Genomic DNA, 25045 nt, shown 5'->3' with positions numbered 1-25045 from the left:
GGCTGCCGGTTGTCTGTCTGACCACATAGACATTAACACATAGACACAGAAACCCCCTAACTGGAACAGTGACCTTCCAGACCATGCAGGGACACTGGAAATAGCAGTAAGAGTCATACACCACTAATGTCATTAATCGTCATGATCTGTCTGTAGGATGAAGAGGCAATATGGGAAAACTGGTAGTCATGCATACATTAGTTGGAATTCAACACAGTAATGAAAATATTCAATATTGCTTCCATTTAAATACCACACCCTGGCTAATGAGTCTTACATTTGCTTACTTGGAAGATCCCTTTGCCATCATAGACGTACATGTCCACATTTCTATATTAAAAAGGAAGTGATACACAGTACCAGAACTAACCAGGTCCTCAGAACTCCTGCAAAGTATATGACATCATAAAACTGAGAAGAACTGTTCTTTTCAGGCACTCTCTTCCCTAATAAGTCATTCTGAAAAATGGGGTTCGGCATTTGAACTGTGTTCATGAGGCATTTATGTTATATTCCTCAAGATTCAATGGGTAGATTTAATTAAGTCCAAAAATGGATGCAGAAATAGCAGATTGCCCCTTTAATTTGAGACTCTAGGGGCAGTATTTTCATTTTTGGAGAAAAAAAATGTGCGTTTTAAACGGGATATTTAGTCAGGACAAGATGCTAGAATATGCATGTAATTGACAACTTTGGATAGAAAACACTCTAACGTTTCCAAAACGTTAAAGATATTGTCTGTGAGTATAACAGAACTGATGTTGCAGGCGAAAGCCTGAGAAAAATCCAATCCGGAAGTGCCCCAGGTTTTGAAAGCGCTGCGTTCCAATGAGTCCCTATTGAGCTGTGAATGTGCCATCAACGAGCTTACGCTTTCTACGTATTCTCCAAGGTGTCTACAGCATTGTGACGTAGTTTTACCCATTTATATTGAAGAATAGTCATAGGCAGCTACATTGCGTAAGTGGTCACATGGTGGCTCCAAAAGAGATTCTTGTGGAAAATACAGAGGAAGCCATTACTCCAATCGGTCCTACTGAAAAACTAATTGTCCCGACGGATATATTATCGAATAGATATTAGAAAAACACCTTGAGGATTGATTATAAACAACGTTTGCCATGTTTATGTCGATATTATGGAATATTTTTCGCCGTTTTCGTGACTGCAATTTCAGGGCGATTTCTCAGCCAAACGTGAAGAACAAACGGAGCTATTTCGCCTACAAAAATAATCTTTTGGGGAAAAAATCACTTTGACTATCTACCTGGGAGTCTCGTGAGTGAAAACATCCGAAGTTGATCAAAGGTAAACAATTTAATTTGATTGCTTTTCTGATTTGTGACAAGGTTGCCTGCTGCTAGCAAGGCATAATGCTATGCTAGGCTATCGATAAACTTACACAAATGCTTGTCTAGCTTTGGCTGTAAAGGATATTTAGAAAATCTGAGATGACAGGGTGATTAACAAAAGGCTAAGCTGTGTCTCAATATATTTCATTTGTGATTTTCATGAATAAGAATATTTTCTAGGGATATTTATGTCCGTTGCGTTATGCTAATTAGTGTCAGGCGATGATTATGTTCCCGGATCCGGGATGGGGAGTCACAAGAAGCCCTTTAACTCAAACATTTGGGAGCCTAAGATCTATACTAGGCTGAAAGGAGGTTTGACCAAATTAGGTTTAATGGAAACATTTTCAATGACAACATCCATTTACTGTAAGAAAGCACTCATTCCATCAGGTGGATAAAAAATAAAAAAAAGTTTATAAAAAAGCATAATACAAAGATAATGTAAAAGTACAGGCCATTAGAAGAAAACATGAATAATACTTATAATATTTTGGAAATTCATATGCAAATATGTTATTCTATCATCTGAATAACAGACATAATAAATCAAAGATAACCATTGTAATACATTTACAACAATACAGTACAATTCAATACACAACACAAAGCAGATACAATTACTATAGCTGCAGATAAGATCCATTATCATTACACCACACAATACAAAAAGCTGTTACAGTAATACACAATCAAACCATTGTTAAATACAATATATCTGTTGATAAATAAAATAAGAAACAAATCCTTAATGTACAAGGTGTTATTGTGTGTGTGTGTGTGTGTGTGTGTGTGTGTGTGTGTGTGTGTGTGTGTGTGTGTGTGTGTGTGTGTGTGTGTGTGTGTGTGTGTGTGTGTGTGTGTGTGTGTGTGTGTGTGTGTGTGTGTGTGTGTGTGTGTGTGTGTGTGTGTGTGTGTGTGTGTGTGTGCGTGCGTGCGTGCATGTGAGTGTGTGTGTGTGTGTGTTTGCGTGTGTCCCGCCATCCCGCTATCCCTCCATCCCTCCATCCCTCAAGGACCTGCAACATTTCACCACACAAAGTAGTTTAGGACACGCAGTCAAACAAACTCTTAAGAATCAAACAAATAGACGTCCTTTAAGTAGTGTTGAAATCTAGCTTGAAATATACTTATTCATGTTATCATTCTAGAATCGATTGATTACTTCACATGTATAAGGAATGTATATGTTGGAGCCAATGAAGGGTAGATGGGAACTAGGTGTGTGGAAAGTTACTGAGTGTAGAAAGTTCATATTCTGTTCCATGTTTCTAAGGAGGGAGGTGAAGGGCAACAGTTAATCACTGATAAGGCAGGCCAGCTGCGGAACTAGGGAGGAGTGAAGAATGCGTCTTGAGGTCAAATCAACAGATGAAGTGAGAAGAAAGCTCTGGGAGGGAGGCCAGAGAGGCCCACCACAATGACTCGTCTACTACAGTCCTACAGTCCTATCTCACACATACACTTCCATGCCCACAAATGTTTTAGTATCAGGCAGGTCTGACTACACCAGTGAGAGGTACCAATTAAATCCCTGCCTAGCAACGGAGATGTATTGGTTGTCTAGATTTGTAAGGAGTTGACCTCGCCTAGTGCAAAGTTATAAATATATGTGCTTGTGTATTCATGCCTTGTCTTTGCAGATGTATGACCCAGAGGGGGAATACACTTGGTTTGAGCTTTTTCTAGTTGTCCGTCTGAGTTTTTACTACAGTTTGTCCAGAACCTAACAATAGATTAAGTATACTTTGACATTGAAGAATTAGTTCCATATTAGTATCATATTAAATATCAATAGCATACGACTATAATTTGTCTTATCTGTGGATGTGCCTGGCTTCACTTGAGAATAGACCAAATCTGCCTCAGGTGGATTTGCAGTTTCTATAAGGGTAACACATTAGAATAATATAACCAGGCCTACCAAGTGGCTCAGTGGTCTAAGGCACTAGCTGTGCCACTAGAGACTCTGGGTTCGCGACCGGGAGGCCCATGGGGTGGCGCACAAATGGCCCAGCATCGTTAGGGGAGGGTTTGGCCGGCAGGGATATCCTTGTCTCATCGCGCACTAGCGACTCCTGTGGCGGGCCAGGTGCAGTGCATGCTGACACGGGCGCCAGGTGTACGGTGTTTCCTCCGACACATTGGTGCGGCTGGCTTCCGGGATGGATGGGCATTGTGTCAAGAAGCAGTACAGCTTGGTTAGGTTGTGTTTCGGAGGACGCATGGCTCTTGACCTTCGACTCTCTTAAGGCCGTACAGGAGTTGCAGCGATGAGACAAGACTGTAACTACCAATTGGATATCATGAAATTGGGGAGAAAAAAGGGGTGAAAATACAAAACAAATATATATAACCAGTGAATATACAGAATAATATACAGCTGGTGGTTAGAGACTTGGACTAAGCTGACAAGGTACAAATCTGTCGTTCTGCCCCTGAACAAGGCAGTTAACCCTCAGTGACGGCCTGTTCCTAGGCCGTCATTGAAAACTAGAGTTTGTTCTTAACTGACTTGCCTAGTTAAATAAAGGTAAAATAAAAAGAGGAGTGAGGGGAAATATGGAGGGATGTCTAGTCTTACCTTTCTTCTTTGGCTTTGGCCTTCTGTTTAAGCTGATGAAAATGGACAAATGAAAGAATGAGATTATTGCACATCTTCATCAAAATTCCAAAATCGCACATTTAGATTTCACTGATTGCCAACCTGTAGAATGGGTCTCACCTGTGGCCTTCCCTGTCTTGACCTCAGAATAGACTGGATTTTCTTTTGGATCAGCTGGCATTTCTGAGGAGGAAGACTTTTTCTATGAGTGAAAAACAATGCCGCATTTTGTATTAATTTATGTGACGGTTGAGAATTACTTTTATTTTTCTTGTCCAACTCTTTGAGTTGAATCTGGGCGTACATCACATCACTTGGTCCAGCAGTAGCAGCACCAGCATCTGAAGCATACAGGTAATACACTAATATCTCTACTTAGTGCAACAACAACTCTATACTGTATTCATGCTTAACTTAACATACAGTATACAATACCATTGTCATTATTGTCTGAGGGAGCGATTGTATCGTAGATGTTAGCGCCACCTGTTGGTCAAAGAACAGATAGAAAGATTAATGTGTTGGTTTTCCCTCAGCTTGTCTAGGGACTTAAAGTACAGTAGCATGTTGTATACAAAGTGAATGGTGAAAAGTTAGTGTGTGAAATTACAGAGAGGGGAGAGAGACAGTGGTCTGGACTGAGAGACTGACCATGCTGCATACGTGTATACCCAGGATCAGGAGCTCGTCCCTGGGTAGATTCTTGGTCCTGTTGGTTGGTGCTCTGGGGCTGGGGGAGCCTTACAGGGAGAGAGATAGTCATGAAACACACAGATTATATTTTACTGTATGAAAAGGAACAGTTGAAAGACAGGTGTACTCACGAGAATGTCCTGTTGCAACAGGAATCTGTAATGAGAAATGCATACTATTATATCAGGTCATGAATGTTTAGAACTTTTGCAATTAGAATTTTTTTCTCCTAAACATAAACAAAAAGGTTTAATGAGAAATTATAAAAGTCTCACCTTTGGCATTTTTATATTGACACAGCAGTACCAGGAGAATGGTCAGTAGAACACCAGCAACAACCAGGCCCACAACCACTCCTACTGGGACTGATGTAGAGGGTCCAGGAGTTACACCTGGAGAGAGAACAACAAATGGACAAAGTGAAACAATTCTGTAGATACATTATATATATTTGGCAACTGACTTGAGATCAGATGACCAGCCTGAGCTTGCAACTCCAAACCTACAGTATGCATTTTAACACTACAAATCTCTGATGACCAGAGATGAAAATGTAATGTGATCATTATTATTTTCTCACCTCTCACTCTCACCACGCTCTTTGGTGATTCTTCTTCATTAAATGTACACTTATAGGAGCCTTCATCTGTCTTGGATACTGCAGGGATGGTCATTTCTCCTGTGGTCTCATTCCCGATGAGTACTCCATCTTTGTGGAAATCAACCTTGGGGTTCGGGTTTGTTTCCTGATATCTATGTGTACAGCGTAGAGTCACAGAGTCTCCCTCAGTTATGGGATAGGCAGGGCTCTCCAGGATCACAGGGCCAACTGTGTAACATAATATATCAATACAACTGAAAATCGGGAGGAATCACTCACAATATATTAACATCTGATGAGCTTGCATTCTATGAAATGCAATCATTCAGTTACAGAATTGAACATCATTATCATACATTGTAATGTAAAAAAGGTTAGTGAATGTTGGACAATAGACGTACCAGCCACTGTGATGTTGACAGCATTACTGTACTCTCCTGATCCGGACTCACACCAGTACACTCCACTGTCCCATGAGTATGTAAACATTATGGTACATTTGGATCCTGCTATTGATCCCCAGTTAGAGCCACACTCTGAATCCACTGCTTTCTCTCTGTATCTCTTCAGTTTCCATCCAATAGTGTTCCCCTTCTCCTCACAGCTGAGTGAGAGAGACTTTGTTGAAAAGTGTTGTGTTCTGTTAGGTCTCATTTTGAGAGACACTGAAGGTTGCGGCTCTGAAACAAAGAGTGACAGGGTCAAATTATAGTTATATATACACATGAGGCGGACTTAAGTGTAATTAAATGCAGTTACAATGCGGTTAGTTACCTCCTGACCAGAGAAACTGAGGTTCACTGTAGAGTGTGTCATAAACTGGGTCTCCTCTTCCAGCTCTACACACATATCCTCCTGTGTGACTAGGACCAGTAGGGATCAGATTGTAGGAGTCTTCACTAGTCCCATTGCTAGATAGAGGCTCTAAAGAGTAGGACCTATCTGACAGGGAGAGTAACCCAGCTGTGTAGGGAACAGTTTGGTACCAGAAGAACCTCCAGCTTGCAGATGACTCTTTAACCCAACAGCTCAGAGTAACCGAGACTCCAGGGTCCAGCCACTGAGGAGAGACACTCAGGACAGCTTGGGGTTGATCTGTTACAAAGGATAATGACACGATTAAATTAGTTAAATGTTCAAATAATTTAAGATAAAAAAATTACCCATTTTGTTATTATGGTATAGTACCTTACCCTAAAATCTAAATATAATTGATCATTGATCTCTGTCTGCTATTTGACCTCATTCCTTATGTCTTTTTCTCACTATTCTGTCTCTTTCTCTTGCAATCCCATAAAAACAGACTTACCTAACACAGTTAATTGTACAACATTACTTGTCTGGGAGGGTTTTAAGCCATTTCTTTTCTGAAGACCTTCACAGGTATATAAACCATTCTTTGCAGGATCGATTCTGTACTCGGGCTCTGTTTTGGTGGAGACCAACTTCCCACTGTTATAAAAAGCATACTCAATCTCTTCTCCCCCCTGTATGTCACATCTGAGAGTGACAGTCTCTCCACTGAAAATCTGGGGCCAGTTGGGTTGGAGGGTCAGAACAGCCACAGGTCTCTCTGTCTTCGATGCACTTATTGATGAAGCCAGTGACTGATGTAGTGTAATCCCCAATGCCATCAGAAGAATCCCGGAACATATTCCAGTGTGTGCTAGCAACACATTCCTGTAGTTTAGCATCTCCTTAATCTGATCACTTTTTTAATGATCGAGTCAATGGTGCTTCCTGCATTAATTTTAGCTTGAATCAGGAGCATAGAATTATGGTCAGATTTGCCAAATGGAGGGTGATGGAGAGCTTTGTATGCATCTCGGTGTGTAGAGTAAAGGTTGTCTAGAGTATTTTTCCCTCTGGTTCACATTTAACATGCTGATAGAAATTAGGTAAAACTGATTTAATTTTCCTGCGTTAAAGTCCCCGGCCACTAGGAGAGCCGCCTCAGGATGAGCGTTTTCCTGTTTGTTTATGGTGGGCTTAGGGCCAGCATCGGTCTGTGGTGGTATGCAGACAGATACGAAAAATACAGATGAAAACTCTCTAGGTAGATAGTTCGGTCTACTGCTATTCATGAGATACTCTACCTCAGGCAAGCAAAACCTAGAGACTTCCTTAGATATTGTGCACCAACTGTTGTTTACAAATATACATAGACCCCTACCCCTTGTCTTACCAGAGGCTGCTGGTAAGACAATCCTGCCGATAGAGTGTATAACCTGCCAGCTGTACGTTATTAATGTCGTTGTTCAGTCACAACTCGGTGAAACATAAGATATTACAGTTTTGAATATCCCGTTGGTAGGATATCTGAGCTTTTAGTTCATCCCGTTTATTTTCCAACGATTGTACGTTGGCTAACAGTACGGAAGACAAAGGCAGATTAGCCACTTGTCACCTGATCCTCACTAGGCATTCCGATCTCCTTCAGTGAAATCTCCATCTCTCTCTCCTGCAAATGACGGGGATGAGGGCCTGTTCGGGTGTCTGGAGTAAATCCTTCTCGTCCGACTCATTAAAGAAAAATTATTTGCCCAATTCAAGGTGAGTAATCGGTGTTCTGATGTCCAGAAGCTTTTTTCGGTCATAAGAGATTGTAGCAGCAACATTACATACAAAAAAGTTACAAACAATGTGAAAAACAAACAAAATAGCACAGTTACCTTTCAACATTCCGTAAAATTCTAAAATATTTATTTGAAATATGTAACTTTCACACATTAACAAGTCCAATGCAGTAAATGAAAGAGAAACATCCTGTTAATCTACCCATGGTGTCAGATTTAAAAAATGATTTAGAGAAAGCACAACATATGATTATGTTAGGTCATAGCCAAGTCAAAAAACCACACAGCCATTCCTCCAGCCAAAGATAGGAGTCACAAAAAGCAGAAATATAGATAAAAGTAATCACTAACCTTTGATGATCTTCATCAGATGACAGTCATATGACATCATGTTAGACAATACATGTATGTTTTGTTTGATAATGTGCATATTTATATCCAAATATCTCAGTTTACATTAGCGCGTTACGTGCAGTAATGTTTTGATTCCAAAACCTCCAGTGATTTTTCAGAAATACTCATAATAAACATTGATAAAAGATGCAAGTGTTATTCACAGAATTAAAGATAGACTTCTCCTTAATGCAACCGCTGTGTCAGATTTTTTTTTAAAACTTTACGGAAAAAGCATAATCTGAGAACGGTGCTCAGAGCCCAATCCATCCAAATAAATATCCGCCATTTTGGCTAGAAAAAACTAGAAAATTTTGTCTAGGAAAAACACTATAAATATTCAGTTACCTTTGATGATCTTCATCAGAAGGCGCTCCCAGGAAACCCAGTTCGACAATAAATTACTGATTTGTTCCATAAAGTTCCATAAAGCCCATCATTTAGCCACTTGTTGTTAGCGTGTTCAGCCCAATAATCCATCTTCATGAGGCGCGAGCACTTCCTCCAGACAAAAACTTGAAAAGTTCCATTACAGTCAGTAGAAACATGTCAAATGATGTATGCAATCAATCTGTAGGATTTTTTAAACTTAAATCATCAATAAGGTTCCAACCGGAGAATTTCGTTGTCTGAAGAAAAGCATTAGAACGATAGCAAACTCTGTCGGAGTGCGCGTCATGAGACCGAGGCTCTCTGCCAGACCACTCACTCAAAGAGCTATTATGAGCCTCTCCTTTATAGTAGAATCCTCAAACCAGTTTCTGAAGACGGTGACATCTAGTGGAAGCCCTCATTCATATCTCACTGGGATTTCAATAGGCACTATTTTGAAAATCGATTTCTCACTTCCTGTTTGGATTACTTCTCAGGTTTTTGCCTGCCATATGCGTTTTGTTTTACTCACAGACATCATTCAGGCAGTTTTAGAAACTTCAGAGTGTTTTCTATCCAATACTAATAATAATATGCATATATTAGCATCTGGGACAGAGTAGGAGGCAGTTCAGTCTGGGCACGCTATTCATCCAAAAGTGAAAATGCTCCCCCTAAGAGATGAAATCGGCAGCCATCTTCTACGTTGCCATTACAAAAGTGTTCTGACTTCTGTAGTTAGTACCGTAACTATACTTTTTTTACATTCATATGGACACACAGACCATTTCATATGGACACATCGACCACACAGACCATTGAGTGACTCAATATAAAGTGTCAATTTGTGTGATAAAAAACTAAGTAAAGTAACTCACCTTTCACAGTGATTGTGACAGCATCACTGATGATGGATGATATGGATCTGGACTGGATCTCTCCCTGACACCAGTAAAAACCCTGGTCAGAATCAGCAGCTCTCCTGATGGTGAAGGTGGTTCCTGTTGTAGTGTGTCTGCCAGACAAGGTCACTACTTTCTTAGTGTTGTCTTTGTACCATTTATAGCTCCAGCCACTGCCGACTGAACACGTCAGAGTTACTGTCTCTCCAGTGTATGCAGGGTTTGGATATACGGTCAGTGTAGTTTCAGGAAGAGCTAAGAAAACAAAAAGCAGAATATCAAAACATCTGGATACATGCGTGATAACAAATGAATACATAAACTATGTAGTTTATCCTGTTAGTCCTCTAGGGGCATTATTTCATTTTTGGATAAAAAGACGTGCCCATTTTAAGCGCAATATTTTGTCACGAAAAGATGCTCGACTATGCTTGGAATTGATAGTTTTGGAAAGAAGACACTCTTACGTTTCCAGAACTGCAAAGATTTTCACTGTGAGTGCCTTATAACAAAAGCTTCAGGCAAAACCAAGATGTTTGAGCGACCAGGAAATTAACAGGATTTCTGGAGGTACGTTTTCCATGATCGCCTTATATGGCTGTGAATGCGACAGGAATGAACGGACACTTTCTAGCGTTTCCCCAAGGTGTCTGCAGCATTGTGACGTATTTGTAGGCATATCATTGGAAGATTGACCATAAGAGACTACAATTGCCAAGTGTCCCGCACGGTGTCTGCGTGGAAATTGGTGCGCAAAAGTCAGCTACCAGTATTTTTCCATCCGAATCAGAGAACAAAGAAGGCTTCTAGGACTGCCATTTCAATGAAGAGATATATGACAAAACGCCTTGAGGATTGATTCAAACAACGTTTTCCATGTTTCAGTCGATATTATGGAGTTAATTCGGGAAAAAGTTTGACGTGTAGGTGACTGAATTTTCGGTTAGTTTCGGTAGCCAAATGCATAGTAACAAAACGGAACGATGTGTCCTACACAAGAATCTTTCAGGAAAAACTGGACATCTGCTATGTAACTGAGAGTCTCCTCATTGAAACATCTGAAGTTCTTCAAAGGTCAATTATTTTATTTGATCCCTTTGCTGGTTTTTGTGAATATGTTGCGTGCTAAATGCTAACGCTAAATGCTAAGCTAGCTATCACCACTCTTACACAAATTATTGATTTTCTCTCGTTCTAAAGCATATTTTGAAAATCTGAGACGACAGGATTGTTAAGAAAAGGATAAGCTTGAGAGCAGGCATATTTATTTCATTTCATTTGCGATTTTTAGAAATCCAGTCAACAGTTTGGACAAAGGTTTTTCTTTATTCGTTACATTGTAGAATAATAGTGAAGACTTGAAGACTTTGAAATAACATACGTGGAATCATGCGGGAACCAAAATAGTTTTGAACAAATCTAAATATATTTGAGATTTGAGATTCTTCAAAATAGCCACTCTTTGCCTTGATGACAGCTTTGCACATTCTTGGCATTCTCTCAACCAGCTTCACCTGGAATGCTTTTACAGCAGTCTTGAAGGAGTTCCCACATATGCTGAGCACTTGTTGGCTGCTTTTCTTTCACTCCGCGGTCCAACTCATCCCAAACCATCTCAATTGGGTTGAGGTGGGGTGATTGTGGAGGCCAGGTCTTCTGATGCAGCACTCCATAACTCTCCTTCTTGGTAAAATAGCCCGTACACAACCTGGAGGTGTGTCGGGTCATTGTCCTGTTGAAAAATAAATGATAGTCCCACTAAGCCCAAACCAGATGGGATGGCGTGTCGCTGCGGAATGCTGTGGTAGCCATGCTGGTTAAGTGTGCCTTGATTTCTAAATAAATCACAAAGAGTGTCACCAGCAAAGCACCCCCTCAACATCATACCTCCTCCTCCGTGAGTCACGGTGGGAACCACACATGCGGAGATCATCCGTTCACCTACTCTGTGTCTCACAAAGACACAGTGGTTGGAAATAAAAATCTCAAATTTGGACTCATTTGACCAAAGGACAGATTTCCACCGGTCTAATGTCCATTGCTCGTCTTTCTTGGCCCAAGCAAGTCTCTTCTTATTATTATCTATTCTTATTATTGTCCTATAATAGTGGTTTCTTTGCTGCAATTTGACCATGAAGGCCTGATTCACACAGTTTCCACTAAACAGTTGATGTTGAGAGGTGTCTGTTTCTTGAACTCTGTGAAGCATTTATTTGGGTTGCAATTTCAAAGGCTGGTAACTCTAATGAACTTATCCTCTGCAGCAGAGGAAACTCTGGGCCTTCCTTTCCTGTGGCGGTCCTCATGAGAGCCAGTTTCATCATAGCGCTTGATGATTTTTGCAACTGCACTTGAATAAACTTTCAAAGTTCTTGAAATGTTCTGTATTGACTGACCTTCGTGTCTTAAAGTAATGGTGAGCTGTCGTTTCTCTTTGCTTATTTGAGCTGTTCTTGCCATAATATGGAATTGCTCTTTTACCAAATAGGGCTATCTTCCGTATACCAACCCTACCTTGTCACAACACAACTGGCTCAAATGCATTTAAATGGAAAGAAATTCCACAAATTCACTTTTAACAATTATTCTACGATGTAGAAAATAGTCAAAATCAAGAAGAACCCTGGAATGAGTAGGTGTGTCCAAACTTTTGACTGGTACTGTATATATTATTTGTATTATTATTAAGTTAAATGAAGACAAATGCTGTTAGTGTACCAATCAGTTAACAGTCTTTCGTATCGAACGCTACGTATCGAACCTACAGATTCAGATTCGATACCCGTGCCAGCCGCCACCGGGAGACCAATGAGGCAGCTTTTGGTTTTAGTTTAGAATCCTCCAATCCTCTATATGTAATTATTGGCGGAGAGTCACGCCATATTTTTCGATATACTGTAGGCCTACCATAGGCGACATGAGTCCCACATGAGTAATGTGCTGTTAAATGTGGTGTATGTCTTGTTTATTTAAAGAACATATTGAAGTTAGAAGCAATAGGATTTGAAGCACAAAGTATCAAAATACAGAGCGGTGTTGGTAAAGGTCCGGTTGAAGTCGGAAGTTTACATACACCTTAACCAAATACATTTAAACTCAGTTTTTCACAATTCCTGACATTTAATCCGAGTAAAAATTCCCTGTCTTAAATCAGTTAGGATCCCCACTTTATTTTAAGAATGTGAATTGCCAGAATTAACAGTAGAGAGAATGATTTTTTTCAGCTTTTATTTCTTTCATTCACATTCTCAGTGGGTTACAAGTTTACACATACTCAATTAGTATTTGGTAGCATTGCCTTTAAAGTGTTTAACTCTGATCAAACGTTTCAGGAAGCCTTCCACAAGCTTCCCACAATAAGTTGGGTGAATTTTGGCCCATTTCTCCTGACAGAGCTGGTGTAACAGGTTTGTAAGGCCTCCTTGCTCGCACACGCTTTTTCAGTTTTGCCCACACATTTGTCTATGGGATTGAGGTCAGGGCTTTGTGATGGCCACTCCAATACCTTGACTTTGTTGCCCTCAAGCCATTTTGCCACAACTTTGGAAGTATGCTTGGGATCATTGTCCATTTGGAAGACCCATTTGCGACCAAGCTTTAACTTCCTGACTGATGTCTTGAGATGTTGCTTCAATGTATACACATTTTGGAGGTTATTTTGTTTTCAAAAAAACTAAAGTGAGCGATTGTAATCTGAATAAAAGGCCAAAGGCCAAAACATTTATTTCAGAGAAACGCTGGGCCAATTGTGCGCCTCCCTGTGGGACTCCCAATCACGGTCAGATGTGATACATAGTAATAATAATACTTTTTGATGTATTAGTCGTTTTGTCTTTTCTGATGGATTAAACTGAAATTGCAACCAATCTCGGCCAACCTAACTAAGAAATACATTTGACGATAGAATTCTCCCTCTACCCTCCTTTTTGGCAAGCCTATTGTCCAGCTACCTGCTAATAGCCATAATGGCGCTATACGACGTGACCACGTGTGTGTCACGCCTTGGTCATTGTATTTTGTGTTTTCGTTATATACTTGGTCAGGCCAGGGTGTAACATGGGTTTATATATTGTATTTTTGTATTGGGGTTTGTAGTATTTGGGGATTGCGGCTGAGTAGGGGTGTTGTATAGGCTTGGCTGCCTGAGGCGGTTCTCAATCAGAGTCAGGTGATTCTCTTTGTCTCTGATTGGGAACCGTATTTATGTAGCCTGGGTTTCGCTTTGTGTTTCGTGGGTGATTGTTCCTGTCTCTGTGTAGTTTCACCAGATAGGCTGTAATTAGGTTTCACGTTCCATTTGTTGTTTTTGTATTTTGTATAGTTATTTCATGTGTCACTTTTTCCATTAAAGTCATGAGTAACCACCACACTGCATTTCGGTCCGACTCTCTTTCGACAAACGAAGAACGCCGTTACAGTGTGTTTGAAAGAGTATTGTCCTGTAAGCAACTATTTGTTTACCTTCATTAGACAACTTTGTTCCAATATTTCTGTAATTCAGTAATATTTATTACCATAGTAATTTGTTAATGTATCCATATTTTTAAATATACATCGGCATTTTGAAAGAGTATTTTTATCATTATTTTATTACCAAAGGCATAAAGATGCAGATGAAGATATACAGTACAGTACATTTTGATAATAAAACATTTAAAGCTTTTTGAAGATATAAGCCACCTGCATGTGTTTATTAGGCTATAGCAGAACAGCAGAACGGTCCGGATGGCCCTTGCTGTGCCTGGTGAGCAGTTGATCAAGTTCTGTTGTCTGAAGAGGAATGGAAATGTCAGGGTGAACCAACGACCTGATGAACCCACCAGGTATGTTGACTCTCCCTGTCAGATATGGAGTTCCAGAGCTCACAGGTGTGCCTGGCATGGATTGTGACTCCATCTTGTTCCACACCCTCTTCAACGCGCCATTCTCTGCCTGACTCTCCGCACAACACGAAAACATGATCTATGCAGGAACAAACGGCTAAAAACGCAGACTGACTGAGCAGAGGTTACGATCTGGCAGTGTGGATGTGGCATGGCTGAGTATTTGTAGAGGTCTTGATTATGGAACAGGTTGCAGCTGGTGGGGATCTGCTCTGCCTCCACCACACTTGTCTACGCCCACACAATCACACACACACACAGAGACAGAGAGGAAGAGAGCACTGGGGGAGTGGCAGCAGGTTGGGGAGACAAAGGAGGAGAAGTGGAGGGTGTGACAAGCGCAGATGTAACACAGGCATGGATCAAAGCTGCCGAGACATTCAATGATGTCTTCTTCACAGACGAATCAACTGTGGCCCTTGAGCATTTTGCTCAAAATTGCTATAGAAAAAAAGGAAGAAGGGCAAGCAAGCCCAAGCATCCGCTCAAACTCCATGTCTGGGGGGCAATTTCTCAATTTCTTCTTTGGCTGAACTTATTTTTTTCTTCTCCAAATGCAGACAATGACACAAAACACACTGCCGCTGTAAGGCGTGTATATGGGAGGCGAAGTCAAGTGCAGGAGAGCGGAGTATATTAAACAGGCGCACTTTAATACCGGTCAACAACGACAGCACATAAAACAGACTAGTGCCACAAACACTGTCTAATACAAAAGTGCAGTGCCTGACAAAATAATCAAGTAACAATAAACAATTACACTCAAAGACATGATGGGGAACAGAGGACTAAATACATGTTGATTGATTTGGGAATGAAAACCAGGTGTGTATGGAACAAGACAAAACAAAAGGACATATGAGAAATGGAGCAAGGAGAGGAGCCGACTTCGGCGGAAGTCGTGACAGCCGCCCAGATTTGCATTGCAAATGAGGGCATAAACTGGGTCAAGACGCCAGCAGAGTAAGTTGACCTTTATGAAGTAAAATAAAGGTTAGATAAAAATAAATAAATCAAAGACCTACAACACCTACGGTAGTCCTACAGTATTTCTAAAAATATATATTTTTTATCTCTACATGTAGGTCTCCTGATTTAAATCCGTATCTCTGCCAAGCCTACAAGCAAATAAGAACTACTCAAGGCCATCAAGACGTTTTGTCAAGAGAAATTGACAATAATACAATGCAAAAAATAGATTGATCATCTCAGCAAGGTTTTACCTGTGGTCTTGGAGCTGGGTGGAAGTGCAACTAAAATGTAGTTTAAATAACCATCTGCATTTTGAATGTATTTTTTCTAATTATTTTATTAACGAAAGCATAAAGACGTTGATAAAGAAATACTGTATTGCTGTTTTGAGTTAGAAATGTAACACTTAAGCACAGGGTACTTAAGCATCGAATACATTGCAGGTAGGGGGATGTTCACATCTACAGTAACCGGGCTATAAAGAGTCTATTGTCCTGCTAATCGGGCTACAAGTGTTTGAAAACCTGTTTTCAAAATGTCATCAGCAGTCCATCACTACTGTCCATAAAAACACAGCATCTTGTTTACATTCTTTATTGTAACCACAATGTAACAAATAATTTGTATCTACCTTTCCAATTAATTTTAGAGTTTGGGATTAATTTGATTAATATTATTGTGTCTCTATTCAAAGAAAAACTAAAAACCCTCTGGGTTTTCGTTAGTATGGATCGGAAAATATGGCGCTGTACAACGTGGCGGTCAGGACTAGGCTACCATACTGGGCTATTTAGCTAAAGAATCCCCTTGTCGTGCGGGCACGCTGGAGACTGGGGTTCAGGAGTAGGCTGTCCTTGTAAATTGTCAATTGTAAATTATTTCTTAACCTCTCTGGGATGTAACCTCTCTGGCCAAAAGCCAGTGAAAATGCAGAGCGCCAAATTCAAATAAATTACTATATAAATCAAACTTTCATGCAATCACACATGTAAGATACCAAATTAAAGCTACAATTGTTGTGAATCCAGCCAAAATGTCAGATTTCAAAAAGGCTTTTCGGCGAAAGCAAACGATGCTATTATCTGAGGATAGCACCTCCGTAAACAAAGGGAGAAAAGCATATTTCAACCCTGCAGCGCGACACAAAACGTAGAAATAAAAACATAATTCATGCCTTACCTTTGACGAGCTTCTTTTGTTGGCACTCCAATATGTTGCATAAACATCACAAATGGTCCTTTTGTTCGATTAATTCCGTCTGTATATATCCAAAATGTCCATTTATTTGGCGTGTTTGATCCAGAAAAACACCTGTTCCAACATGCGCAACGTGACTACAAAATATCTGTAAACGTTGCCAAAACATTTCAAACTACTTTTGTAATACAACTTTAGGTATTTTTAACGTAAATAATCGATAAAATTGAAGACGGGATGATCTGTGTTCAGGAGGAAAACAAACTGTAGCTAGCTTTCTGGTCACTCGCCTCTATCTATCAGTACACTTGAAGTGACCCTCATTCTGAACAGGGCTACTTCTTCATTACACAAAGGAAAAACCTCAAACAATTTCTAAAGACTGTTGACATCCACTGGAAGCGGTAGGAACTGCAAGTAGGTCCCTTAGAAATCTGGATTCCCAATGAAACTCCATTGAAAAGAGTAACCTCAAAAAAAGAGATCTGAATGGTTTGTCCTCGGGGTTTCGCCTGCTAAATAAGTTTTGTTATACTCACAAACATGAGTCAAACAGTTTTAGAAACTTCAGAGTGTTTTCTATCCAATACTAATAATAATATGCATATCTTATCTTCTGGGAGTGAGTATCAGGCAGTTGAATTTGGGCATGCTTTTCATCCGGATGTGAAAATACTGTCACCAAGATGTTAACTGACTTGCCTAGTTTAATAAAGGTTACACTAAGAGCATAACATTTCTACACCGTAATTGTAGTCTAACCAATACCCAAAAGGAGATTCAGTAAAAATAAAAATGTCATTGATTTAGCAAGACCAGTCCCCATGCTTGTCTCAGAGCAGTGCGAAACGGTGCTAAAATAGTTGTAGGCTATTGCTTCAAATCATATTGCTTCTAACTTCAATATACTCTTTAAATAAATAAAACCTACACCCCTTTTACAGCACATTACTCAACACTAGTGTGACTCATGTCGCCCATGGTAGGCCTACAGTATATCGAAAAATATGACGTGACTCTCCTCCAATAATTATGTACAGTGGGGCAAAAAAGTCAACCACCAACCACCAATTGTGCAAGTTCTCCCACTTAAAAAGATGAGAGAGGCCTGTAATGTTCATCATAGTTACACTTCAACTATGAAAGACAAAACGAGGAAAGAAATTCCAGAAAATCACATTGTAGGATTTTTAATGAATTTATTAGCAAATCATGGTGGAAAATAAGTATTTGGTCACCTACAAGCAAGCAAGATTTCTGGCTCTCACAGACCTGTAACTTCTTCTATAAGAGGCTCCTCTGTCCTCCACTCGTTACCTGTATTAATGGCACCTGTTTGAACTTGTTATCAGTATAAAAGACACCTGACCACAACCTCAAACAGTCACACTCCAAACTCCACTATGGCCAAGACCAAAGAGCTGTCAAAGGACACCAGAAACAAAATTGTAGACCTGCACCAGGCTGGGAAGACTGAATCTGCAATAGGTAAGCAGCTTGGTTTGACGAAATTAACTGTGGGAGCAATTATTAGGAAATGGAAGACATACAAGACCACTGATAATCTCCCTCGATCTGGGGCTCCTGTGGGGTCAAAATGATCACAAGAACGGTGAGCAAAAATCCCAGAACCATACGGGGGGACCTACTGAATGACCTGCAGAGAGCTGGGATCAAAGTAACAAAGCCTACCACACTACGCCGCCAGGGACTGAAATCATGCAGTGCCAGACGTGTCCCCCTGCTTAACCTGTTAAGTCGACCCTCTACTTTTTCGAACATTCTGTTAAAAATCGCACAACATGTCAGCGCCCTGCTACTCAGGCCAGGAATATAGTATATGCATATGATTAGTATGTGTGGATAGAAAACACTCAGACGTTTATAAAACTGGTTAAATCACGGCTGTGACTATAACAGAATGTGCGTTTCATCGAAAAGTGCAGGAATATCTGATCACTGAAAATGGAAAAAAATATCCATCCGCGACTTCAAGGAATTGTTCAAAGTGAATCGAATTAAATGAGGCCGAGGTTGCAGTGCCTACAGCTTCCACACGTTGTCTAGAGTCTTGTCAATTGATTCGCAATTGATTCTTGGTCTAACTGAATCAAGGGAATCGATTCCCTCCAGTCTCCGACCGGATGTTTTGGTCGAGCTCTCTCCAAGACATTTTTCGAAACAGACACCTATAGAATTGACATCGCCTCCTGATGAATTTTATCGCTTATTAACGTGTATTAATACCTAAAGTTGCATTACAAAAGTATTTCGAAGTGTTTTGTGAAAGTTTATCGTCGACTTTTTGAATTTTAAAAAATGACGTTACGTTATGAAACGCTATTTTTTTCCATTTATCACACAGTCTTCATAGATCGATATCTAGGCTATATATGGACCGATTTAATCGAAAAAAAGACCCAATAGTGATTATGGGACATCTAGGAGTGCCAACAAAGAAGATGGTCAAAGGTAATGAATGTTTTATATTTTATTTGTGCGGTTTGTGTAGCGACGACTATGCTAATTATTTTGTTTACGTCCCCTGCGGGTCTTTTGGGGTGTTACATGCTATCAGATAATAGCTTCTCATGCTTTCGCCGAAAAGCATTTTAAAAATCTGACTTGTTGCCTGGATTCACAACGAGTGTAGCTTTAATCCAATACCCTGCATGTGTATTTTAATGAACGTTTGAGTTTTAACTAATACTATTAGCATTTAGCGTAGCGCATTTGCATTTCCAGAGCTCTAGTTGGGACGCCTGCGTGCCAGGTAGGACCAAGAGGTTAAGCCAGTACATGTCCAGGCCCGTCTGAAGTTTGCTAGAGAGCATTTGGATGATCCAGAAGAAGATTGGGAGAATGTCATATGGTCAGATGAAACCAAAATATAACTTTTTGGTAAAAACTCAACTCGTCGTGTTTGAAGGACAAAGAATGCTGATTTGCATCCAAAGAACACCATACGTACTGTGAAGCATGGGGGTGGAAACATCATGCTTTGGGGCTGTTTTTCTGCAAAGGGACCTGGACGACTGATCGGTGTAAAGGAAAGAATGAATGGGGCCATGTATCGTGAGATTTTGAGTGAAAACCTCCTTCCATCAGCAAGGGCATTGAAGATGAAACGTGGCTGGGTCTTTCAGCATGACAATGATCCCAAACACACCGCCCGGGCAACGAAGGAGTGGCTTCGTAAGAAGCATTTCAAGGTCCTGGAGTGGCCTAGCCAGTCTCCAGATCTCAACCCCATAGAAAATCTTTGGAGGGAGTTGAATGTCCGTGTTGCCCAGCAACAGCCCCAAAACATCACTGCTCTAGAGGAGATCTGCATGGAGGAATAGGCCAAAATACCAGCAACAGTGTGTGAAAACCTTGTGAAGACTTACAGAAAACGTTTGACCTCTGTCATTGCCAACAAGGGGTATATAACAAAGTATTGAGATAAACTTTTGTTATTGACCAAATACTTATTTTCCACCATAATTTGCAAATAAATTCATAAAAAATCCTACAATGTGATTTTCTGGATTTAAAAAAAAGTTGAAGTGTACCTATGATGAAAATTATAGGCCTCTCTCACCTTTTTAAGTGGGAGAACCTCCACAATTGGTGGCTGGCTAAATACTTTTTTGCCCCACTGTATAGAAGATTGGACGATATCTGTAATTCAGTGATATTTTGTTCCCATAGTAATTCATTTTGGATCCATATCTAAATAAACATTGGCATTTTGAAAGAGTATTTTTTTCATTATTTTATTAACGAAAGCATAAAGATGCCATTATTAGTTACATTGTTTTACTTTGAACGTGCAGCCTGGCACGAAGAACAGTGGGAACATTTCCCTAGTTCCCTAGTGTTGCTCTGTGCTACCCAGTGTCGTGGGGTGGGGGTCCATTGTCCATCTCCCTTCCTCATTGGCTAGGTCCATCTTCTGGTGCGGCTCTGCAGCCCATCCAGTGCCCCCTGCCCTCGTGCCTTGAACCTCGTTCACTTTCAATAGATACAGCTGGAGAACTGCAAGGTAATCCCATTGTGCGCCACTCTGTAGCCATGACAAATATGACCAATATGACCAATATGACCAATATATATTGTCCTATAACAGGGTTAATAATATATCTGTGAGAATATCCATGGGGCTTTTATATAATTCAAAATGAATAATAATCACTTTGTTTAAAAAATAACAATATTTTGGAAAATACCGATATTTGGAGATTTTTTCGTTTTCAAATAATGTAAAATGAGCGAGAAAATGGCCATTCTTGAATATGGGGTGAGACAATGTTACTAATGTGTAAATAAAGTGAGTTTGTTATTTAGAATGATTTATTTATGTTTTTAGAGGGAGAGAAACCAAAAACCTAGTCATTTCATGGTTCTCCCAGTCAAGGACAGCACAGGTATTGAACCAGCATCTATAGCAACACAACTTGCACTGCTATGCAGTGGCTTAAACCATTACGCCACTCAGGAGCTGTATAATGTGACTGGTCGGGAGTGGCCTAAACTCCTACAGTAAGAGCAAAATAATCCTAACAAAATAAAATAATAAAAACCTTAGTGTAACAGTTTTGGTAAGCAACACCGAAGTCGTGAACAATTATCCGTTTCTATTTAGGTTTATCTCGCCCTTTTATTGCCAGTTAGAGACACAGTTGGACCCAAAAGCATAATCAGTGCTCTAACTCCCCCTTGCGCTGGTCTGGAGTAATGAAGTGGTGACGCAGGGTACCGTACTAAACCACAAATTACCTTGAAGTACCGCAGCATAATCGCAAAACCTTTAGTGGAGCAACCACTGTAGGCAGACCTTTTTAAAATGATGAAATAGCCTCATTAAAATGGGGCCCAATGTCAAGTGGTCATGGGCATGGAGGCACTGTTGTGAATGAGAGATAAGATGACTTACCTGTCACTGTCAGTCTGACTATATCACTCCACTTAGAATGCTTCTTCTGATCAACATGTGTACCCAGACACCAGTAGTCACCACTGTCTGAAATCTTAACCCCACTGATCTCATATTTATGCTTCCGACTGGGTAAGTCTACACCATCCTTGCGCCATGTGTATTTCCAGTCAGTGACTTTTCCCCTCTGTATGCGACATCTGAGAGTGACAGATTCTCCACTGAATATCTGGGAGGATTTGGGTTGTTTGGTCAGAACAGCCTTTGCCGGTCCTGCACAAAATAAAACCAGCATGAAACAATTACTTTACACATGTTATTTGTTATTTGTCAACATGTTAACACTCAGAAGCACATTTAAAAAATCACAAACAAAGAAATATGATGAAGCATCAAGAGATGAAGGCTTGATCAAGTGTACAAATAACTACCATCGTCATCGTCAGAATGTCCAGAGTAGATGTGTGTACTCAGCACTACAACAAAGAAAGTCACAATATTCCAATATTAGCTTGAAATAAATAGCATGCCATATACATGTCACTGTTTACCAAATCCATACTGTACTTTTTTTTAGGTACAATCTGCGGTTTCTACATCGATTTTTGCACTTTTAAATGAAACATCGCCATTTATTCTTGAAGAGTAGAATTTTGAATTCCCTCATTAGCTTAGTACAACTGTCTTATCCCATCATAACCTATAATATGGTTATTTTATTACAATTATTGTAAACAATGTAGATGAATTCATTTCTTTAGCCCCATCCCTCAGCCCTATACCACAACAAGCACAGGCTGACAATTTTGTGGTATTTTCGATTACATACTGCAGCTTTAATAAATGTCCACTGACTTCCCATCTTGGCACCTGACTTCCCATAAATGGCACTGACTTCCCAGAGAGAGTACAGAGATCCAAAACACCACTCATTCACTTTTTTAGCACAGTTTACTATAACTGTAGTGAAGGAACCCTCAACCATTTACAATAATACTACAACACATCCGTCAAATATTGCATTTTATATTCATTGTCATTGACAGCACATTTTGCAACCACTGATTTAACACCACACTTTAGTTCCTGAGTGATGACCTGGTTAAATGCACGTCACCACGCTAACCAGGTCTGCATGGCATCAGCTAGAAAAGCTCCCATGGAGATACAACATCAAGGTAAAGTGGTCACTCACTCTCGCTTCATATATCCCGACACCATATTTGCTGCAATTTCCTTTTAGTGCTGTTTACTAAGCGTTTGCAATGTTCTCAATAAGGGATAAAACACCATTTATGTTAATGTCTTATTCCTTTTTCCCTTAAATTCTTAGTAAATCAGGTAATAAGTGTACATATACAAACACTAACTCAGTACTTACATAGTAGCAAACAGAACAAGGTGTGCTCCATTCTGTTCCCACATACAAGTGACTTTCTCTATAACTACAGTCGTTCTGACAAACCCCTCCACGCCGTCACAGAGAAAAACAGAGAAAGATTCTAGAGAAATATACAAAGACAGAAATGAGAATAGCCGTTGATACATTTTGATCGACTTCTTCTTATGGTTGGCTACATTGCCACACACTAGTTCCTTCCTCATTTATGGAAGACACTAGGATGGAACAAGAATAGAGACCTGAATTGACGAGATCAGAGCTTGTGGTTGGACATCAAAATGTGCAATTTGTTTCATATTGCACCCACCAAGCACATTGATAGATAGATTGGCAAAAAGTGCTCTTCACTGACGAGTCACGGTTTTGTCTCACCAGGGGGGATGGTCGGATTCGCGTTTATCATCGAAGGAATGACCGTTATACCGAGGCCTGTACTCTGGAGCGGGATCGATTTGGAGGTGGAGGGTCCGTCATGGTCTGGGGAGGTGTGTCACAGCATCCTCGGACTGAGCTTGTCATTGCAGGCAATCTCAATGCTGTGCATTACAGGTACGACATCCTCCTCCGTCACCCTTCCTGCGGACTCATCCTGAGATGACCCTCCAGCATGACAATGCCACCAACCATACTGCTCGTTCTGTGCATGATTTCCTGCAAGACAGCTATGTCAGTGTTCTGCCATGGTCAGCAAAGAGCCCGGATCTCAATCCCATTGAGCACGTCTGGGACCTGTTGGATCGGCGGGAGAGGGCTAGGGCCATTCCCCCCAGAAATGTCCGGGAACTTGCAGGTGCCTTGGTGGAAGAGTTGGGTAACATCTCAGAGCAAGAACTGGCACATCTGGTGCAGTCCATGAGGAGAAGATACACTGCAGTACTTAATGCAGCTGGTGGCCACACCAGATACTGACTGTTACTTTTGATCTTGACCCCCCCTTTGTTCAGGGACACATTATTCAATTTCTGTTAGTCACATGTCTGTGGAACTTGTTCTGTTTATGTCTCAGTTGTTGAATCTTGTTTTGTTCATACAAATATTTACATATGTTAAGTTTGCTGAAAATAAACACAGTTGACTGTGAGAGGAGTTTATCTTTGTAGTGACTCTGTGTTGTCACTTCATTGGAAAACCTCCCTGGTCTTTGTGGTTTAACCTTTGTTTGAAAAATCCACTGCTTGACTAAGGGGCTTTACAGATAATTGTATGTGTGAGGTACAGAGAGGAGGTGGTCATCCAAAAATCATGTAAAACACTTATTTCACACCGAGTGAGTCCATGCAACTTATGATTTGACTTGTTAAGCACATTTATACTCCTGAAACTATTTAGGTTTGCCATCACAAAGGGGTTGAATAATTATTGACTCATGATATTTCAGGTTTTCATTTTTTATTAATTTGTAAAAAAAAAAATACAAAAAACATTGACATTATGGGGTATTGTGTGTAAGCCAGTGACACAAAATATATACATTTAATACATTTTAAATGCATGCTGTAACAACAAAGTGTGGGAAAAATCAAGGGGTGTGAATACTTTCTAAAGGCACTTTCTAAAGGCACTGTGCGTCTGTCATTTAATTTTTTTAAACGTATGACCTTTTATGGCAGATGGCCCAGTACAGTGTGTATGGCATTGTGTGGGTGAGCAGTTTGCTGATTTTAATTGTGAAGAGAGTGCTCCGTGGTGGTGGGGTTATGGTACGGGCAGGCACAAGCTACGGACAACTTACACAACTGCATTTCATCGATGGCAATTTGAATGCAATGAGATACCGTGACGAGATCCTGAGGCCCAATTCATCCACCGCCATCACCTCATGTTTCAGCATGATAATGTACAGCCTCATGTCGCAAGGATCTGTACACAATTCTTGGAAGCTAATAATGTCACAGTTCTTCCATGGCCTGCATACTTATCACACGTCACCCATTGAGCATGTTTGGGATGCTCTGGATCGACGTGTATGACAGCGTGTTCCAGTTCCCACCAATATCCAGAAACTTTGCACAAGCCGTTGAAGAGGAGTGGGACCACATTCCACAGGTCAAAATCAACAGCCTGATCAACTCTATGCGTGAGGCAAATGGTGGTCATATCAGATACTGACTGGTTTTCTGATCCATTCCCCTACCTTTTTTGAAGGTATCTTTGACAAGATGTATATCTGTATTCCCAG

The 25045-nt window shown here is 40.4% G+C and overlaps 1 protein-coding gene across 3 annotated transcripts; it reads right to left on the bottom strand.

Moving 5' to 3' along the window:
- Positions 1-1746: 1746 nt before the first annotated feature.
- Positions 1747-22981, bottom strand: LOC118392137 (low affinity immunoglobulin gamma Fc region receptor II-a-like). 3 transcript variants are annotated; one of them, XM_035783797.2, is made up of 15 exons: positions 22846-22981; positions 21896-21940; positions 21465-21737; positions 9471-9749; positions 6026-6346; positions 5653-5931; positions 5231-5479; positions 4926-5042; positions 4782-4806; positions 4609-4697; positions 4393-4443; positions 4218-4298; positions 4078-4140; positions 3937-3968; positions 1747-2371 (listed from the first exon to the last, which is right to left on the bottom strand). In XM_035783797.2, exons 1-14 carry the CDS (start codon positions 22874-22876, stop codon positions 3964-3966), a joined length of 1908 nt encoding a protein of 635 aa, XP_035639690.1. In that variant the 5' UTR covers positions 22877-22981; the 3' UTR covers positions 1747-2371; positions 3937-3963. The 3 variants fall into 3 exon arrangements, with proteins under 3 accessions (XP_035639690.1, XP_035639689.1, XP_052315925.1); XM_035783796.2 differs by having other exon boundaries at positions 1747-3968; XM_052459965.1 differs by lacking the exons at positions 9471-9749; positions 21465-21737; positions 21896-21940; positions 22846-22981 and adding an exon at positions 6561-7675 and having other exon boundaries at positions 1747-3968.
- Between the last annotated feature and the right edge of the window lie 2064 nt (positions 22982-25045).

Source organism: Oncorhynchus keta, chromosome 13, assembly GCF_023373465.1.
Source record: "Oncorhynchus keta strain PuntledgeMale-10-30-2019 chromosome 13, Oket_V2, whole genome shotgun sequence".
In the NCBI taxonomy this organism is placed as follows: domain Eukaryota; kingdom Metazoa; phylum Chordata; class Actinopteri; order Salmoniformes; family Salmonidae; genus Oncorhynchus; species Oncorhynchus keta.
The sequence above is the reverse complement of the archived record's forward strand: the minus strand, read 5'-3'. Positions and strand labels throughout refer to the sequence as shown.

Bases quoted from the DNA above. Each gene is read 5' to 3' on its own strand.
- LOC118392137 (XM_035783796.2), bottom strand. From the start codon at position 22,876: ATGGAGCACACCTTGTTCTGTTTGCTACTAT. The intron at 4,444-4,608 runs GTCAGTCTCTCA...TTTGACCAACAG, and splicing joins GTATACACGTATGCAGCATG to GTGGCGCTAACATCTACGAT. The intron at 4,299-4,392 runs GTATTGTATACT...TGTATGCTTCAG, and splicing joins CTCAGACAATAATGACAATG to ATGCTGGTGCTGCTACTGCT.